The 17,488-nt window shown below is 40.9% G+C and overlaps 1 protein-coding gene across 1 annotated transcript in view; it reads left to right on the plus strand.

Annotated features, from left to right (window-relative positions):
• LOC141266109 (uncharacterized) overlaps positions 1-17,488 on the plus strand; it is a 73,710-nt gene that overhangs the window by 13,498 nt on the left and 42,724 nt on the right. The window contains exons 5-9 of the mRNA XM_073680049.1: positions 4,769-4,863; positions 4,950-5,019; positions 5,103-5,191; positions 8,627-8,732; positions 11,159-12,282. Coding sequence (XP_073536150.1) covers positions 4,769-4,863; positions 4,950-5,019; positions 5,103-5,191; positions 8,627-8,732; positions 11,159-12,282 — 1,484 coding nt within the window. The remainder of the gene's footprint in view (positions 1-4,768; positions 4,864-4,949; positions 5,020-5,102; positions 5,192-8,626; positions 8,733-11,158; positions 12,283-17,488) is intronic.

The following is a 17,488-nucleotide window of genomic DNA, read 5'->3' on the forward strand; positions in this document are numbered from 1 at the left end:
CATTCCTTGTGTTCTTTAGCCCAAACAAGTCTCTTCTGCTTGTTGCCTGTCCTTAGCTGTGGTTTCCTAGCAGCTATTTTACCATGAAGGCCTGCTGCACAAAGTCTCCTCTTAACAGTTGTTGTAGAGATGTGTCTGCTGCTAGAACTCTGTGTGGCATTGACCTGGTCTCTAATCTGAGCTGCTGTTAACCTGCGATTTCTGAGGCTGGTGACTCTGATAAACTTATCCTCAGAAGCAGAGGTGACTCTTGGTCTTCCTTTCCTGAGGCGGTCCTCATGTGAGCCAGTTTCTTTGTAGCACTTGATGGTTTTTACAACTGCACTTGGGGACACTTGCAAAGTTTTCCCAATTTTCCGGACTGACTGACCTTCATTTCTTAAAGTAATGATGGCCACTCGTCTTTCTTTACTTAGAATTTGTATTATGGCAAGAAAAAAGCAGCTAACAGTCTATTCAGTAGGACTATCAGCTGTGTATCCACCAGACTTCTGCACAACACAACTGATGGTCCCAACCCCATTTATAAGGCAAGAAATCCCACTTATTAAACCTGACAGGGCACACCTGTGAAGTGAAAACCATTTCCGGTGACTACCTCTTGAAGCTCATCAAGAGAATGCCAAGAGTGTGCAAAGCAGTCATCAAAGCAAAAGGTGGCTACTTTGAAGAACCTAGAATATAAGACATATTTTCAGTTGTTTCACACTTTTTTGTTAAGTATATAATTCCACATGTGTTAATTCATAGTTCTGATGCCTTCAGTGTGAATGTACAATTTTCATAGTCATGAAAATACAGAAAAATCTTTAAATGAGAAGGTGTGTCCAAACTTTTGGTCTGTACTGTATAAACCCCCCCACACACACACACACACACACACACACACACACACACACACACACACACACACACACACACACACACACACACACACATACACTCCATATCCTTTTTTATTCCCTTGCAAGCCTCATTTCATTACTGGCATTAGCTCTTCTAACACTTGCCCTGAATTCCCTGCAGACAGCAATATATTCTTCTTTCCATTTGATATACATTTCTTTTTTAGCAAGTGTTTAAGATACAATACTGACAACTAGGCACGCCTCCGCTAACCATAGGGGGGGCCAAGCTGTTACTCACTGCATCTCTAGGACACAGTGAGTTGCGGGATCGTGACAAGAATTAGGTCAATAACAATTGTTAAATGATCGAATCTGATCACTTAATGAAAAGTCTTTTCAAGTGACTTTTGTTGATTGAAGTTGCCCGAACAGTAAAGTACAAGTTTGCTATTCATCAAAGACCAGCAGCAAAAGTTACCACACTGCTGAGATTAGGTGTGATTTATGGCCAATATGTTTGTGACTTTCCAACATGCACGACAGGTCTATGGTTAAGAGGCAGCAAGGATGAACATCTGTTAGCTCCGATATGTGTATAGCTATAGAGACAGTTGCTGGTCAGACCTTGCCGGCATGATGCCAGTCTGCTTTCCAGTGCCAACGATTGCTGTGATTGGTCAGTCAAGTGCCGAAGTTTACAGCCTCCTCAGGCAATCAGTTTGTCATTTATCAATTTTTTTAACTCCTTAAATATGCAAACTATTTTCATTCCCCCGTCCTGCACAAATTCAGTTTTGGCGACCCCCCCCCCCCTCCTATAAACTGCTAAAGCAGTTTGAGTTGTCGTCATGTCGCGGACCAGCTCCTCTTCCTGATCCTCTGTATTTTTTCAATGAACATTCAAAGAGAATAAAAAATGAAAAAATCCAGCAACCGCAAAAATCGTTACGATGTTTTAAAGATTTTTGCGGCTGCTGGATTTTTCCTTTATTTTTGCCCCCTTCTCTGGCTCGTTGCTCAGGATATCAGCCTGAAGCCTCCGTCCACCGCGCACTCATTTCAGGCATTTCTCAATCCAGTGAGCTGATGAATGCTTCAGTGGTTTGTTTTTTTTTCTGAAAAAATACTATATTAGAAGAGTTCTATCGGTTGTACAATGCCGTTCCATGGTACCTCATAATGAATGGGCTGTAGCCTCATTAGACGCGGCTAAAGCTTTTGACTCGCTGGAATGGTCCTTCTTATTTGCTTTTCTTCAGAGAAACGAGTTTGGTCCTAGATTTCAAAAGTGGATACACATAATATATAGAAACCCTAAAGCCCGTATAATAATCAATAAGTCTACATCTGAGGTGTTCTCCCTGGCGGGGGGAACGTGTCACGGGTGTCCTCTATTCCCAGCCCTCTTTGCCCTTGCTATTGAAGCACTGGCGATACGGATACGTTCCTCCCCAACCTCTAAAGGCATTGCTATAGCAGACCGTTTAGATACTGTTGGCTTGTATGCCGATGACATGGTGATCTTCATGGATAGAAACATTACCCGAAGTGATTTACGGCTATAGATATCTTCAGTAAATACTTGGCTATATATAAACTGGGGAAAGTCCGCACTGATGCCTCTTTCTCATGGGCCGACAGATCACCTGGAAATATTATCCATTGTATCTAGCTTTAAGTACCTGGGAATAAATATATCCAAACACAGTAAATATGACCTAAAATTAAATATTTTTCTATTACTAGGATACATTAAACTTAAATTTGCCCTATGGAGTAAATTACCACTATCTGTATCTGGTCGTATAAACCTAATCAAGATGATTCTACTTCCAAAGCTTCGTTATTTTCTTCAACACCGTGCAGTGTCCATTCCTAAATCCTTCTTTTCAACCCTTCACTCAATGGTCTCCTCCGTTACTTGGGGAAGTGCTAGACCTAAGCCTAAACCATCCACCCTACATAGATCTAGACAAATGGGAGGAGCAGCGCTGGCAGAATATTTCCTATATTCTCTAGCAGGACAACTTTAAAGCAATGAGTAAATGGATGTCTAATACGTGTCGAATTCGGAAAGTCACTTGGCCCACGCTGCTGGAGTTGACTGCCTTTTGGGTTTTCTAGAAATGGATAAGCCTAATTGCCCTAGATTATTACCACTTCTTACACTGGCGCGATCGATCTAGAGGCAGACTAAAAACGTGCTTCATTACGATAACGTTATAGCGGAGATGCCACTATGGTATAACACATATTTACCTATTCTGTTAAACCAACCATCCACTCAGTTTTGGATATCAAATAATGCATTTATATTAAAAGACATATACGAACAAAACGTCCTAATGTCCTTTTGAACAATTACAAAACAAATATGGAATTCCTAGTTCCCAATTTTTTTTTTCGATACCTTCAACTTAGAACAGCAACTCAAACTCACTTACAAAATATGGGCGCCATCACCATCAAGTTAATATCATCTTTCCCTTTTAATAGGGATACTCCAATCACAAGGCCCACAGGGCTTCATTTCCACTTTATATACATGTATGTTATACCATAGGTGTTGAATCTACTCATCTGGGGGTGTAAAAGAAAAATGGAAGCTTCTTATTCCTAGTATTCAGGATGAGGACTGGGACGAGATTTTGGAGTCTTCAACCCAAGTTTCTCCGAATGCTAATAACAAAATGATCCGATTGTACATTATACATCAATCATATTTAACCCCATTGAGGTTATTTTAGGATGGGGCGATCCCAGACCTCGTAATGTTTGAGATGTCCTGCACCTGATGCTGACTTTATACACATGGCATGGAAATGCCCAACTATTCTTTCTTTTTGGAATGAGGTTACTTCACTACTATATTCCCTAAATATCTATTCCAATTCCCCATGACCTGTTAATTTGCTTATTAGGTGTTCTGGAGGAGAAGTGGTTGGGACGTCATACTAAAATATTCCTAAGGGAAACCCTCTTCTTTAGCCAGGAAGTTACTAGCTGGATGAGTAATTCCCACCCATCTCTTAGATCCTGGATTGAACTGATCAATTCAGTCAAACCATATGAACGGTTTATCAGAATAGAGGGTATTGGAAGAAATTTAATAAGATCTGAGATCTCTGGAATTCGTCCCATCTTACTGTCCCGACACACAAGATAATGATTCGAGATATAATGATGAATAAAACAAAAAGGTCTAGTGACTCATTTAATTTTCTTAATACCATAAACACAGCAACTTTAATTATCTTTCTAAATTTCTGTAATACGATCATTTTTGGCAACAAAGTAGTTCTTTTTTTTTTTTGTAGTTTTAGAGAACACTTGTTTTGTTGGACGTCATTCTGGGAAATAATTAATCACACGTACACAAACTTGAAACAATAGATTTATTGACTTTATAAACCTTGCGTACAATATATGGTTGTGCAATTGGAAAATACGTAAATAATTCATTTTTATCAATATTCCGCTTTATTCATGTAACAATCTATACTATCTGTTGAATATGCATTATTCTCAATGTAAAGTGGCTTATTTGTTGATAAACGAATTAAAAATAAATAAATTGTGCTTCCACCAGTGCAGCTGAATTATATAAATTACAGCCTGAAAATAACGCAAAGTATCAGGAATTCTTGGTCTCCTGATATCTTATCTACCACCGTGCATACTTACGAGAAGGAAACGATTTGAGATTCTACTCAAATTCCTGAAGCTCCATAGTGCCGAGCCTGTGATGTGGGCATGACTGTGTTATCTTGGTGTTCCAGCAGAAAGTTAGTGTCGAGGTCAACATTATATCTGATAAATAAATCTAGAACGGAAAGTGATGAGCGAAGTCTGTGATATCCAGTATGGTCTGATCTCCAGCCGGTCACGGATTCCCTCACTTTGTGTTGTGTCTCCCACAGATGGATCCAGAAGGAGAAGTCCACCAGAGAGATGTCCCCGTCCTCTGTCCCAGGACCGTCCAAGGGAAAATTGCAACGTCCCGGAGAACCGTCAGGTAGATAGCGCTGAGCTCTCACCAAAATACGACCATAAAGAGATGGAAGCAAAGTTCTTTCTTAATTATTTTATTTGTCTGCTTAGGGTGAAGATCTGATGGATATTAAGGTCGTGGTTATAGATGAAGAAGAGGAGACGCAGGCCAATCAGCCGTGTAAAGAGGGGAGACCATCGCTGGTTGTAAAAGAGCGTCATCTGATCGTCACATGCAAACAATCTGTTCTGTGTCTCCTACAGATGTAAGAAACCCACCAGAGAGATCTCCCCGTCCTCTGTATTCCCAGGACCGTCCAGAGGAAGATCACAACGTCCCGGAGGATCATCAGGTAGATGACACTGAGCTCTGTACCAAATCTATAGAGGGACATGTAGACATTTTGTCCCTCCAGTCGTAAATTTTGTCCTAAGTTTTTGGTGGTTTCCTGCAGTCAACAGGTTACGACACTCTAGGAAAGGCGATGGAGCCAGGGACAAATCTCAACAAACTTCTACACTTAAATATAAAAAGGACAGAAGTTAGAAATTGCAAACAAAAAAGACACAAAACAAGCAAACTTAATAATAAAAAAAGGCCTAATGAGACTCCTGGCCTTTCACATCGCTTCTGTTTATTTCAGAATATGAAGACAAGAGAGCTCACAGCTTGACTTTGAACCTTATTCCCCATGTTTTGATCCAAGTTTTATTTTTATGCCCTTTGTCTTCAGCTCCAGTTTCTGCAGCCGACCACTAGTATATTAGGCAAGACTAAAATAGTGAGGTTATAAGGGGGGTGATGAAGGGTAATAGTTTCTTGTCCATGGCTCTGTGCTTAGAATTGCTGACAACACCGGAGCCCGGGGTCTGAATCTGGCCAGCAACTACGTCTGGGAGGAGGTTGTCACCATGATGATGTGGCCGTCACTGCTCCACGTAACAATAAGGACTTACAAGTTGGGATGTGACTTCCTCATGCAGAAAAGTGTTTTACATATATGGCTGTTTTGGGGGGCATTTTTCTTCAATCGGTTGGATAAAAAAAAGAAACCACCAATTCTGGCAAAGTTGTTTTATTTTTTTTTGTGGTAAAGAATAAATAGCGTAATAACTTAACTGTTTTAAGTGCAACTATGGCTATACAGTTATATAGTACGACATTTTTAAAGCATTTACATAGTATCAAATAAAAAAAAAAATAACAAAAAAAAAAAACCCCACATGATTTTTCTGTTGCATTCCAAAATGTTTTATTGTTTCTCTTCACGTCAATGCTGCGGTAAGAAGCCTTGTTTCTTAAAAGATAACCTCTGCTTCATATTGCTATCTTTTGTAGGCACATAAGAATTTTTCAATTTTGCTTTATATTCATATTTTTGAAATTGGTTGGAAAAAAAAAAAGTGGGGGGGGGGGTTCTGGCATAATGCGTCTTTTTTTTTTTTTTTTTTTTTTTTTTTACTCATTTTGTTTCCATTGCAGAGACCTAAGCAATCAAGTATTACTTAAAGTATAGACTTTAAAAAAAAAAAAAAAAAAAAGTTATCAATTTTCACTGGGGGCGTGTACTTCTTCCCCCGTACAGTTATATGAAAAAGTTTGGGCACCCCTATTAATCTTAAGCTTAATGTTTTATAAAAATTGGTATTTTTGCAACAGCTATTTCAGTTTGATATATGTAATAACTGTTGGATACAGTAATGTTTCTGCCTTGAAATGAGGTTCATTGTACTAACAGAAAATGTGCAATCTGCATTCAAACAAAATTTGACAGGTGCATAAGTATGGGCACCTCACCAGAAAAGTGACATTAATATTTAGTAGATCCTCCTTTTGCCTCTAGTCGCTTCCTGTAGCTTTTAATGATTTCCTGGATCCTGGATGAAGGTATTTTTGACCATTCCTCTTTACAAAACAATTCCAGTTCAGTTACGTTTGATGGTCGCCGAGCATGGACAGCCCTCTTCAAATGATCCCACAGATGTTCAATGATATTCAGGTCTGGGGACTGGGATGGCCATTCCAGAACATTGTAGTTGTTCCTCTGCATGAATGCCTGAGTAGATTTGGAGCGGTGTTTTGGATCATTGTCTTGCTGAAAGATCCATCCCCTGCGTAACTTCAACTTTGTCACTGATCCTTGAACATTATTGTCAAGAATCTGCTGATACTGAGTGGAATCCATGCGTCCCTCAACTTTAACAAGATTCCCGGTGCCGGCATTGGCCACACAGCCCCAAAGCATGATGGAACCTCCACCAAATTTTACTGTGGGTAGCAAGTGTTTTTCTTGGAATGCTGTGTTTTTTTGCCGCCATGCATAACGCCTTTTTGTATGACCAAACAACTCAATCTTGGTTTCATCAGTCCACAGGACCTTCTTCCAAAAAGAAATTGGCTTCTCCAAATGTGCTTTTGCATACCTCAGCCGACTCTGTTTGTGGCGTGCTTGCAGAAACGGCTTCTTTCGCATCACTCTCCCATATAGCTTCTCCTTGTGCAAAGTGCGTTGTATAGTTGACCGATGCACAGTGACACCATCTGCAGCAAGTTGATGCTGCAGCTCTCTGGAGGTGGTCTGAGGATTGTCCTTGACTGATCTCACCATTCTTCTTCTCTGCCTTTCTGATGTTTTTCTTGTCCTGCCACTTCTGGCCTTAACAAGAACTGTCCCTGTGTCCTTCCATTTCCTTACTATGTTCCTCACAGTGGAAACTGACAGGTTAAATCGCTGAGACAGCTTTTTGTATCCTTCCCCTGAACAACTACGTTGAATAATCTTTGTTTTCAGATCATTTGTCAGTTGTTTTGAGGAGCCCATGATGCCAATCTTCAGAGGAGATTCAAACAGGAGAACAACTTGCAAGTGGCCAGTTTACGTAGCTTTTCTCATGATTGCATACACCTGGCTATGAAGTTCAAAGCTTAATGAGGTTTCAAAACCAAAAAAAGTGCTTTAGTAAGTCAGTAAAAAGTAGGTAGGAGTATTTCAAACAAGAAAATGATAAGGGTGCCCATACTTATGCACCTGTCAAATTTTGTTTGAATGCAGATTGCACATTTTCTGTTAGTACAATAAACCTCATTTCAAGGCAGAAACATTACTGTGTCCAACAGTTATTACATATATCAAACTGAAATAGCTGTTGCAAAAACACCAATTTTTATAAAACATTAAGCTTAAGATTAATAGGGGTGCCCAAACTTTTTCATATAACTGTATATGTTGACTAACTGTAAGCAGGCAACAACACTCAAAGGAAAGAACACTCCCCCCACCATAGTTTTAGAGCAGATTTCTCAATGTGTGAGATGTATGACAGCCTAATCTCCGGGTCTAACCTCCTTCACGATTAGAAAGCACAGATGGCTCGCACCTTTCACATAATGTCCCTTTTACATAAGGTACCTGAACTTTGGACTAAAGTTCGGTTGGGTAACAGAATCCGAACTTCCATGGGTTCGGTCATCGCCATTGCGAATATCTCTGCAACATTCATTGTACAGGAGGAGGAGGAGGAGGTGAGCTGTGACATCACCTATTGTGAAAGGTGGATCCTATGTTATCTGCTGTATATGAGATCAGTCATTAAACAGGAGAGGGAGGAGGTGAGTTGTGATATCATCACCTATTGTGAATGATGAATCCTGTGTTATCAGCTGTATATAGAGGTAAAAAGAAACCCTTAAGAAGATTGTTACATTAATTTGCCGACCTCTTCCATTACACCTATGCTGATCTGTTAAGATGCCATATTGTACTGACGTGTTACACATGGTGTATCAGGGGGAAGATGTGACTGTTAATGTGAAGGTTGAAGATGAAGATGAGATGATGAGGGTCGATCCACCGTGTGAAGTGAAGGAGGAAATGCCCAGAGATGTAACCACAGGTACGTCAGAATGAACTTGGCCATTGAAATACTTGTTATTCATCGTGCTGGAGCGGAGGAATCTGTCAGTGCAGATAGAAATCCTCTCTACAGAGTCCTGTCATGTATCGGAGCAGTTGTGTGGTTTTTGATGGGTCTTTTGTGGCAGTTCCGCTCTGAAAAAAAAATCACTCAAAAAGATTCTTGAAAAATCATAAAAAAAATGCCTGTGACGTGATCTCGATGGATTGCTGATGACCCGATGCCCAGTGTCATTACGATACTCCTGGGAAAGCCAGCATTTAGCTGGTGGTGCAGTGCTGTGTATAGCACAAGCAATTGGACAATCGCAGGTTCAAGTCCCCCAGGGGGACTATTAAATACAGTTAAAAAAATAAAAACATTTTTAAAAATAAAAACAAGTTCAAATTGCTGCCCCCCCCCCCCCCCATTTTGAAATAGAAAAAAATAAATGCACATATTTGGTATCTCTGTGCGTAAAAGTCCAATCTATCAAAATATAAAATAAATTAATTCGATTTGGTAAACTACGTATCGAAACCCCAGAATTATATTTGTTTGGCTGCGGCAACATTGCAATAAAATGCAATAACAAGTGTAGTGCGGCGGTGTTCACACAGTGCGATTGAACAGGCAGTGACACAGAAAAGTTCAAATTTAAATGTCTTTTTTTGCCTTTAATTTGTGAGTTTGGAAAAATGTTATCCTCCGGATCACAGTTGAGTTGTCAAAACAGTCCATGTCCGTGGGCGTCTGCACCGCCATATCACTCTCAGGTGCGCCAGGAGTTTTTGCTTTCTTTGGCTCTATGTTCCCTTCACACGGGCCTGTATTGCACAGAGCCTCCTGCTCTGCAGCTAGCAAACAAACCACGAACACAGCCAAAGCTTAACTGCCAGTTTAAATGAAGAACTGTGGCCATGAGCCAGTTGTAAGACCCAGCCTGGAGGGTGTGATCCGCCCCACTACCGTCCTGTAGATCACTCAAAAAAAAATAAAAGCCCATGCCAGGTTTTCTTAAATCTGACTTGGTCAAATAACTTTACCAAGTCCAAACTTACTTTTATTTTGCACTGCAACCACAGCTGTGTCTCTGAATGCACTCCAGCAGGTTCAATATGCCTCTATGCACATCCTAGGAGACACATACCGTCCCTCGCATATGATCCTCCTCACTGTCTCACACAAGCGATCCAAACATCTTATCTACACCAAAATGGTATCAGTAAAAACGCTAGCTCCGGGTGCAAAACATAAGCAATCACCCAGCCCCAGGTCCCGAAAAATGAAAATGTTACCGGTCTCAGAAAATGGCAACAAAATCAAAAAAAATTTTTTTTTTTACAAATTAAAAAAAAAAAATAAAAATTCACCACTTAGCAAAAAAAAAAAAAGTTATACATGTTTGGTATATGCATACTCGGACCGACCTGGAGAATCATATTGCCAGGTTAGTTCTACTGTATACTGAACACAGTAGATTAAAAAAAATAATAATAATAATAATAAATTGTGAAATTGCAACACACTTGAAATTTTTTTTACCTGCTTTCCAGTGCATCACATGATAAAATGAACGGTGTCATTCAGAAGTATAACTTGTGCCACAAACCAACAAGCCCTCATACGGCTATGTGGATGGAAAAATAAAAAAGTTATGGCTCTTGGAAAAAGGGGAGGAAAAAAACAGAAAATCGCCCGGTCGTGAAAGGGGTTAAAGCGACTCCTGATTTTAAAACGCTCTATTCTAGGCACTGTCCAATCGAAAGACTGCAAAAACGTTTTTGGAAACGAAACTGCAAAAATGTTTGAAAAACTCTTCAAAACACCATTTTGGGAAACAAAAATTTCCTAGAAATGGAGCATTTCCTGAAGCGGTTTCCGCTACAAATCTCATTGTTTTGACCACTTAAAAAAAAAAAATGTTCAAATACCCTAAATGTGTATTCACACTGAGGCTTTTTTTTTTTTATCGTTTTTGGGGCAATCACCAAATGGTTTATTCTTCAAATCCTCTTCGAGATCTCCTAACTCCTTTAAAACCTTTCCACTCTGTTTCCGCTTACTGGGTGGGGAAGGGACTGAAAGAGGGAATAATGAAATGAGGACAACTGTGCTAGTTACATGATGTATATTCGTAAGTTTGATTCATTTAAATTTGCTAAAGACGCAAATAACTTTTAATGCCTTTAAATAACTAAACAGCAGATTTTATGACTGTATTTTGTTTTTTTTTTTGAATCGAAGGAGCAAATTCAAAAGAAATAGAAAAATAAAGGAACAACTTTTCCTTCTCCCGCTGATAGTTTTAGCTTTAAAAGTGCAAAAAACTACAAATGTTTTTCCAGCGTAACATGAATGTTTTATATGTGTCTGCTCGATGTCTCAAAAGATAAATTACAAAATGTATTTTTTTATCCTAACAGAAAATTGCAGAAGAAACTCTGAGGAAAACTTAGTGTTATCACTGAACTATAAAGTAGAAGATGAAGATATCATGCATCACTCATCAGGAGAAAACCTTATTACCATTCATGGTACAGAGCCGTCACATAATTCCTCTATGAAGTATGAAGCTCCATCTCCTGACCAATTACAGCTTAGAAGAATTCACACAGTGGAGAAGCCGTACTCCTGTTTAATATGTGGGAAATGCTTCAGAAATAAAACACATCTCGTTACACACGAGAGAACGCACACAGGAGAGAAGCCGTACTCATGTTCTCAATGTGGAAAATTTTTTACGACAAAATCGATTCTTGTTAATCATCAGAAAATTCACACAGGAGAGAAGCCGTATTCCTGTTCAGAATGTGGGAAATGCTTTATAAATAAATGGCATCTTGTTAATCATCAAAAAATTCACACCGGAGTGAAGCCATATTCCTGTTCAGAATGTGGGAAATATTTCACAGAAAAGGCAAATCTTGTTTCACACGGGAGAATACACACAGGAGAGAAGCCGTATTCATGCACAGAATGTGGGAAGTGCTTTACAGATAAAACAAGTCTTGTTACACATGAGAGAGGCCACACAGGAGAGAAGCCGTATTCATGTTTGCTGTGCGGGAAGTGCTTTATAGACAAATCAAATCTTGTTCGACATGAGAGAACGCACACAGGAGAGAAGCCGTATTCTTGTTCACAATGCGGGAAATGCTTCACCGGTAGACAAAATCTTGTTAGGCATGAAAGAAGTCACAGAGGAGAAAAGCCGTATTCATGTTCACAATGTGGGAAGTGCTTTATAGATAAATCAAGTCTTGTTATACATGAGAGAATTCACACAGGAGAGAAGCCGTATTCCTGTTCTCAGTGTGGGAAATGCTTTACAACAAAAAAAATTCTTGTAAGACATGAGAAAATACACACGGGAGAGAATCCATTTTCATGTTCAGAATGTGGGAAATGCTTTACAGACAAAACAAGTTTTGTTGCACATGAGAGAAGCCACACAGGAGAGAAGCCGTATCCGTGTTCAGTGTGTGGGAAGTGCTTTACGTATAAATCAAGTCTTATAAAGCATCAAAGAAGTCACAAAGGAGAGAAGGTGCTTTGATTTTCAATATGTGGATGAGGTTTTGCAAGCAAATCATATTTTATAACTTATGGAAGAATTTGCATTGAAAAGAAACAATATGCTCAATGAAATGTTGGAAATGCTAGAAGAGTTAAAAAAAAAGAAACCATTTCCAGTAGAGTTACCCTAGATGTACCAAATACCCAAATTCACCTTTGATCAGGATCCATTGAAAAAAATATTTTGGCTTTAAGGAGGAAAAAAAAGCCTTGATTTACTCTAAGCGAAAATGTCAGCACGAACTTCTTATTACTGTATCTGTAAAGTCATCTACAATGGAGGAGAATTCATAATGAATGAAATAAGTAAGGACACCCACTTTTTTAACATATATGCAAATTTGAGCTTCATTCAAACAGTATAAAAAATTTAAAGGTGGTAGAACTGAAAAAAATTAGACACGTCGTTTCCTTGTGTGGCTTAAGAACCTGATTTTGATCCTTTGGCAAAAACGTGGAAATCCTTCCAATATACTTTACTCTAATTATGTTCCTCTCCCATTTTTGGATTTCATATACTGATGCAATATAGTAACCAAAATACGCAAGTGTGAATGAGGTTGGACTGTCTACTAGCTTCTTACATAGGGGATTTTTCTTCTTCCCATGGAGAGTGTTCACCACCGGTTTTACATTCTCATCAGTATCATAAAGGGATTTGGAACTTCGCTTTGACTATTGAAGAACTCTCTTCTATTCTTCACTGTGCTCTAAAATGTGTATTGTGTCTTTCTGGTAAAATGCTGTCTTTAAATTTTACTAAACATGTCTTCTGATCCTTTGGTCAAATATCAGCTTCTTTACACATCACCTTTCTTTGCCTTTTTGGGGTTTTTTCCTCTACAACATTTTGCTGTATTTTCAATTTTTGCAGCTTTCTGCAGACATCAATAGCAGTGAAAGTTAAAGAAATTCACGGGTTCTTTAGATGCGGACAGAAGTTGGAGTTCTGCTCTTGGGAATCCACTGCTCGGGTTAAAACAAATGTCTGAAATCAAATCCCCTTAACATTTAGATGATTGCATGCCACCCATGGCCATTTTCACTTTTCAGACTCCATTATTTTTCTGAAGGACTGGATCCCGACATGGTAATGCCATACATCAATGAAATAAAATGGGACCCATTCCTCCTCAATATTGTTTGAAAAGGGGTTGTTAAATTGTTTAAAATTGCAAAGTCCATGTAAAACCAACAACTTCGCAATTTACCTTTTATTACAAAGCCTCTCGGTTATCAAGAACTGTGATTTTTAATTATTTTGTGCACGACTCGTTGTCACCATTAGAGTGGCCAGATAACTAGTCAGTGAGCTCGCAGCACTTGACTTGATACAGGCTGTAAAGTAAGTGCTGCCCTGAAACCTGCCTGGATACGACTAGCTTCATTGCTCTATGCTGTAAAGCTGCCGATCCGAACAGTATGAGAGCATGCTCAGGTCAGACCAGTGGCGCGACCATGCCCCTGATCTGAATTCTCAATTTTCAGAAGTGCACAGTCCCCGGCAAGAAGGAAGCTGGGAAGAGGAGAAGACTTCCTTAAGGCCATATCGCACACAGCAGTTTTGTTGTGGAGACACCTGTAACTTCTCCATTCATCCGCACGTGCTCGTCACAAAAACTCCTCCTCGGTCAGAGATGTCAAACTCAAATACACAGAGGGCCCAAATTAAAAGCTTGGACAAAGTCGCAGGACACCCTTGATAATTATTAAATTGTCTACAATTAATTATCATCAAATATAATGATGAACTTTTTCATATGGAAATAAACTTAAAAAGGGGTTGACCACAAACGAAGTACATTTTCATTACTAGATCATAGAACAAAATATTGGAATAATATAATATGTTATGCAAGAGCAGTAAAAATCAAAAGACCCAATGGCCTAATTTAAATATATAATAACAAAGGATAAAAAACCTTGAATAATACAGATAATAAAGTACGATGCAAACAAAAGTGCCCCCAAACACAGTATGATACCCCCAGAGTGAATTCCTCCACACGAGTGGCATGATCACTCAGCTGTACCCCCTTTCCTCAATCTCCCCAACAAAGAAAGGTGACCTCATCACAGTATAATTCTCCAACTGTAATCCCCACACAGCCCTCCATACAGTATAATGGCCCCACATAGTCCTCCATACAGTATAATGGCCCCACATAGTCCTCCATACAGTATAATGGCCCCCACACAGTCCTCCATACAGTATAATGGGCACCACATAGTCCTCCATACAGTATAATGGGGCCTACATAGCCCTCCATACAGTATAATGGGCCCCACATAGTCCTCCATACAGAATAATGGCCCCACACAGTCCTCCATACAGAATAATGGGCCCCACATAGTCCTCCATACAGTATAATGGGCCCCACATAGTCCTCCATACAGTATAATGGGCCCCACACAGCCCTCCATACAGAATAATGGACCCCATATAGTCCTCCATACAGTATAATGGCCCCACACAGTCCTCCATACAGAATAATGGCCCCACATAGTCCTCCATACAGTATAATGGGGCCTACATAGCCCTCCATACAGTATAATGGCCCCACATAGTCCTCCATACAGAATAATGGCCCCACATAGTCCTCCATACAGTATAATGGGGCCTACATAGCCCTCCATACAGTATAATGGCCCCACATAGTCCTCCATACAGAATAATGGCCCCACATAGTCCTCCATACAGTATAATGGGCTCCACATAGCCCTCCATACAGAATAATGGGCCCCACATAATCCTCCATACAGAATAATGGCCCCACATAGTCCTCCATACAGTATAATGGCCCCACACAGTCCTCCATACGGAATAATGGGCCCACATAGTCCTCCATACGGAATAATGGGCCCACATAGTCCTCCATACGGAATAATGGGCCCACATAGTCCTCCATACAGAATAATGGGCCCACATAGTCCTCCATACAGAATAATGGGCCCACATAGTCCTCCATACAGTATAATGGCCCCCACATAGTCCTCCATACAGTATAATGGGCACCACATAGTCCTCCATACAGTATAATGGGCACCACATAGTCCTCCATACAGTATAATGGCCCCACACAGTCCTCCATACAGAATGGCCCCACACAGTCCTCCATACAGAATAATGGGCCCCACACAGCCCTCCATACAGAATAATGGGCCCCACATAATCCTCCATACAGAATAATGGCCCCACATAGTCCTCCATACAGTATAATGGCCCCACACAGTCCTCCATACAGAATAATGGGCCCCACACAGTCCTCCATACAGAATAATGGGCCCCACATAGTCCTCCATACAGAATAATGGCCCCACATAGTCCTCCATACAGTATAATGGCCCCATAGAGTCCTCCATACAGTATAATGGGCCTACATAGCCCTCCATACAGTATAATGGCCCCACACAGTCCTCCATACAGAATAATGGCCCCACACAGCCCTCCATACAGAATAATGGGCCCCACACAGCCCTCCATACAGAATAATGGGCCCCACATAATCCTCCATACAGAATAATGGCCCCACATAGTCCTCCATACAGTATAATGGCCCCACACAGTCCTCCATACAGAATAATGGCCCCACATAGTTCTCCATACAGTATAATAGCCCCACATAGTCCTCCATACAGAATAATGGGCCCCACACAATCCTCCATACAGAATAATGGGCCCCACATAGTCCTCCATACAGAATAATGGGCCCCACACAGTCCTCCATACAGAATAATGGGCCCCACACAGTCCTCCATACAGAATAATGGGCCCCACACAGTCCCCCATACAGAATAATGGGCCCCACATAGTCCTCCATACAGAATAATGGGCCCCACATAGTCCTCCATACAGAATAATGGGCCCCACATAGTCCTCCATACAGAATAATGGGCCCCACATAGTGCTCCATACAGTATAATGCTCCCAATATAGTCCTCCATACAGAATAATGGGCCCCACATAGTCCTCCATACAGTATAATGGGCCCCACATAGTCCTCCATACAGTATAATGGGCCCCACATAGTCCTCCATACAGTATAATGGGCCCCACATAGTCCTCCATACAGTATAATGGGCCCCATATAGTGCTCAATACAGAATAATGGGCCCACATAGTCCTCCATACAGTATAATGGCCCCACATAGTCCTCCATACAGTATAATGGGCCCCACATAGTCCTCCATACAGAATAATGGCCCCACATAGTCCTCCATACAGTATAATGGGCCCCACATAGTCCTCCATACAGTATAATGGGCCCCACATAGTCCTCCATACAGTATAATGGTCCCCACATAGTCCTCCATACAGAATAATGGCCCCACATAGTCCTCCATACAGTATAATGGCCCCACATAGTCCTCCATACAGTATAATGGGCCCCATATAGTGCTCAATACAGTATAATGGTGTTGCGGGCCAAATATACTCACCCTCTGGGCCAGCTTTGGCCCACAGGGTGAGAGTTTGATGTGTGTCCTAGGTGTATCACAGTTCTGAAACTGAAAATCTGTTTTTGCTACAAATCTGCATTGTGTGATTGTGCCTTTCCACTGCAGTCACACACCCAGGTAACGTCCGTTGTTTTTCTCAGCACAAAGCGTAGAATGGTCGTCTTCACACATCTGTGAAAATCACCAGTTTAGGGCGGCGGTGTTCACACTGTGCAGTAACTGAGGCAGTGACCCAAGCAAGTCCAACATAAACAGCATTTATTTCAGCAACTCACGGGTAAACAAAGTCCTCCGGTTCGCAGCCGGGTTAACACAAGTCCATAACAACGGTTGCCGGGGGCAACCTTTAATGCAGGGTTTTTAAAGGACCTGTGGTAAGAGCCACGGGTAAACCCGGGTTGGAGGGAGGCGGCCGCCCCACTGCCTTCCTGTAGCCTCCTCCAAGAAATGAAGGCCCTGCCGGGTTTTACTTAATCTGCCTTAGCCAGATAGCCTGACCAGGTCAATGCTCAGCTTCATTCCTGTATTGCAGTCGCAGGTGTGCCTGTGCCTGCAATGCACTTCAATGGATTTAATAGGTCTCTGTACACATTCTGGGGGAGATATACCGTCCCTCGTACACGATCCCGGTCACTGCCTCACACCGTGTTCGAGTGTGAGTTGGAGCAGGCCGTATTCTGGTCCATGTGTGCGGTTCAGATTCTGCCACGTAAAGC

This window comes from Phyllobates terribilis, unplaced genomic scaffold (genome assembly GCF_046119375.1).
Source record: "Phyllobates terribilis strain yellow unplaced genomic scaffold, ASM4611937v1 Scaffold_4__5_contigs__length_816908805, whole genome shotgun sequence".
In the NCBI taxonomy this organism is placed as follows: domain Eukaryota; kingdom Metazoa; phylum Chordata; class Amphibia; order Anura; family Dendrobatidae; genus Phyllobates; species Phyllobates terribilis.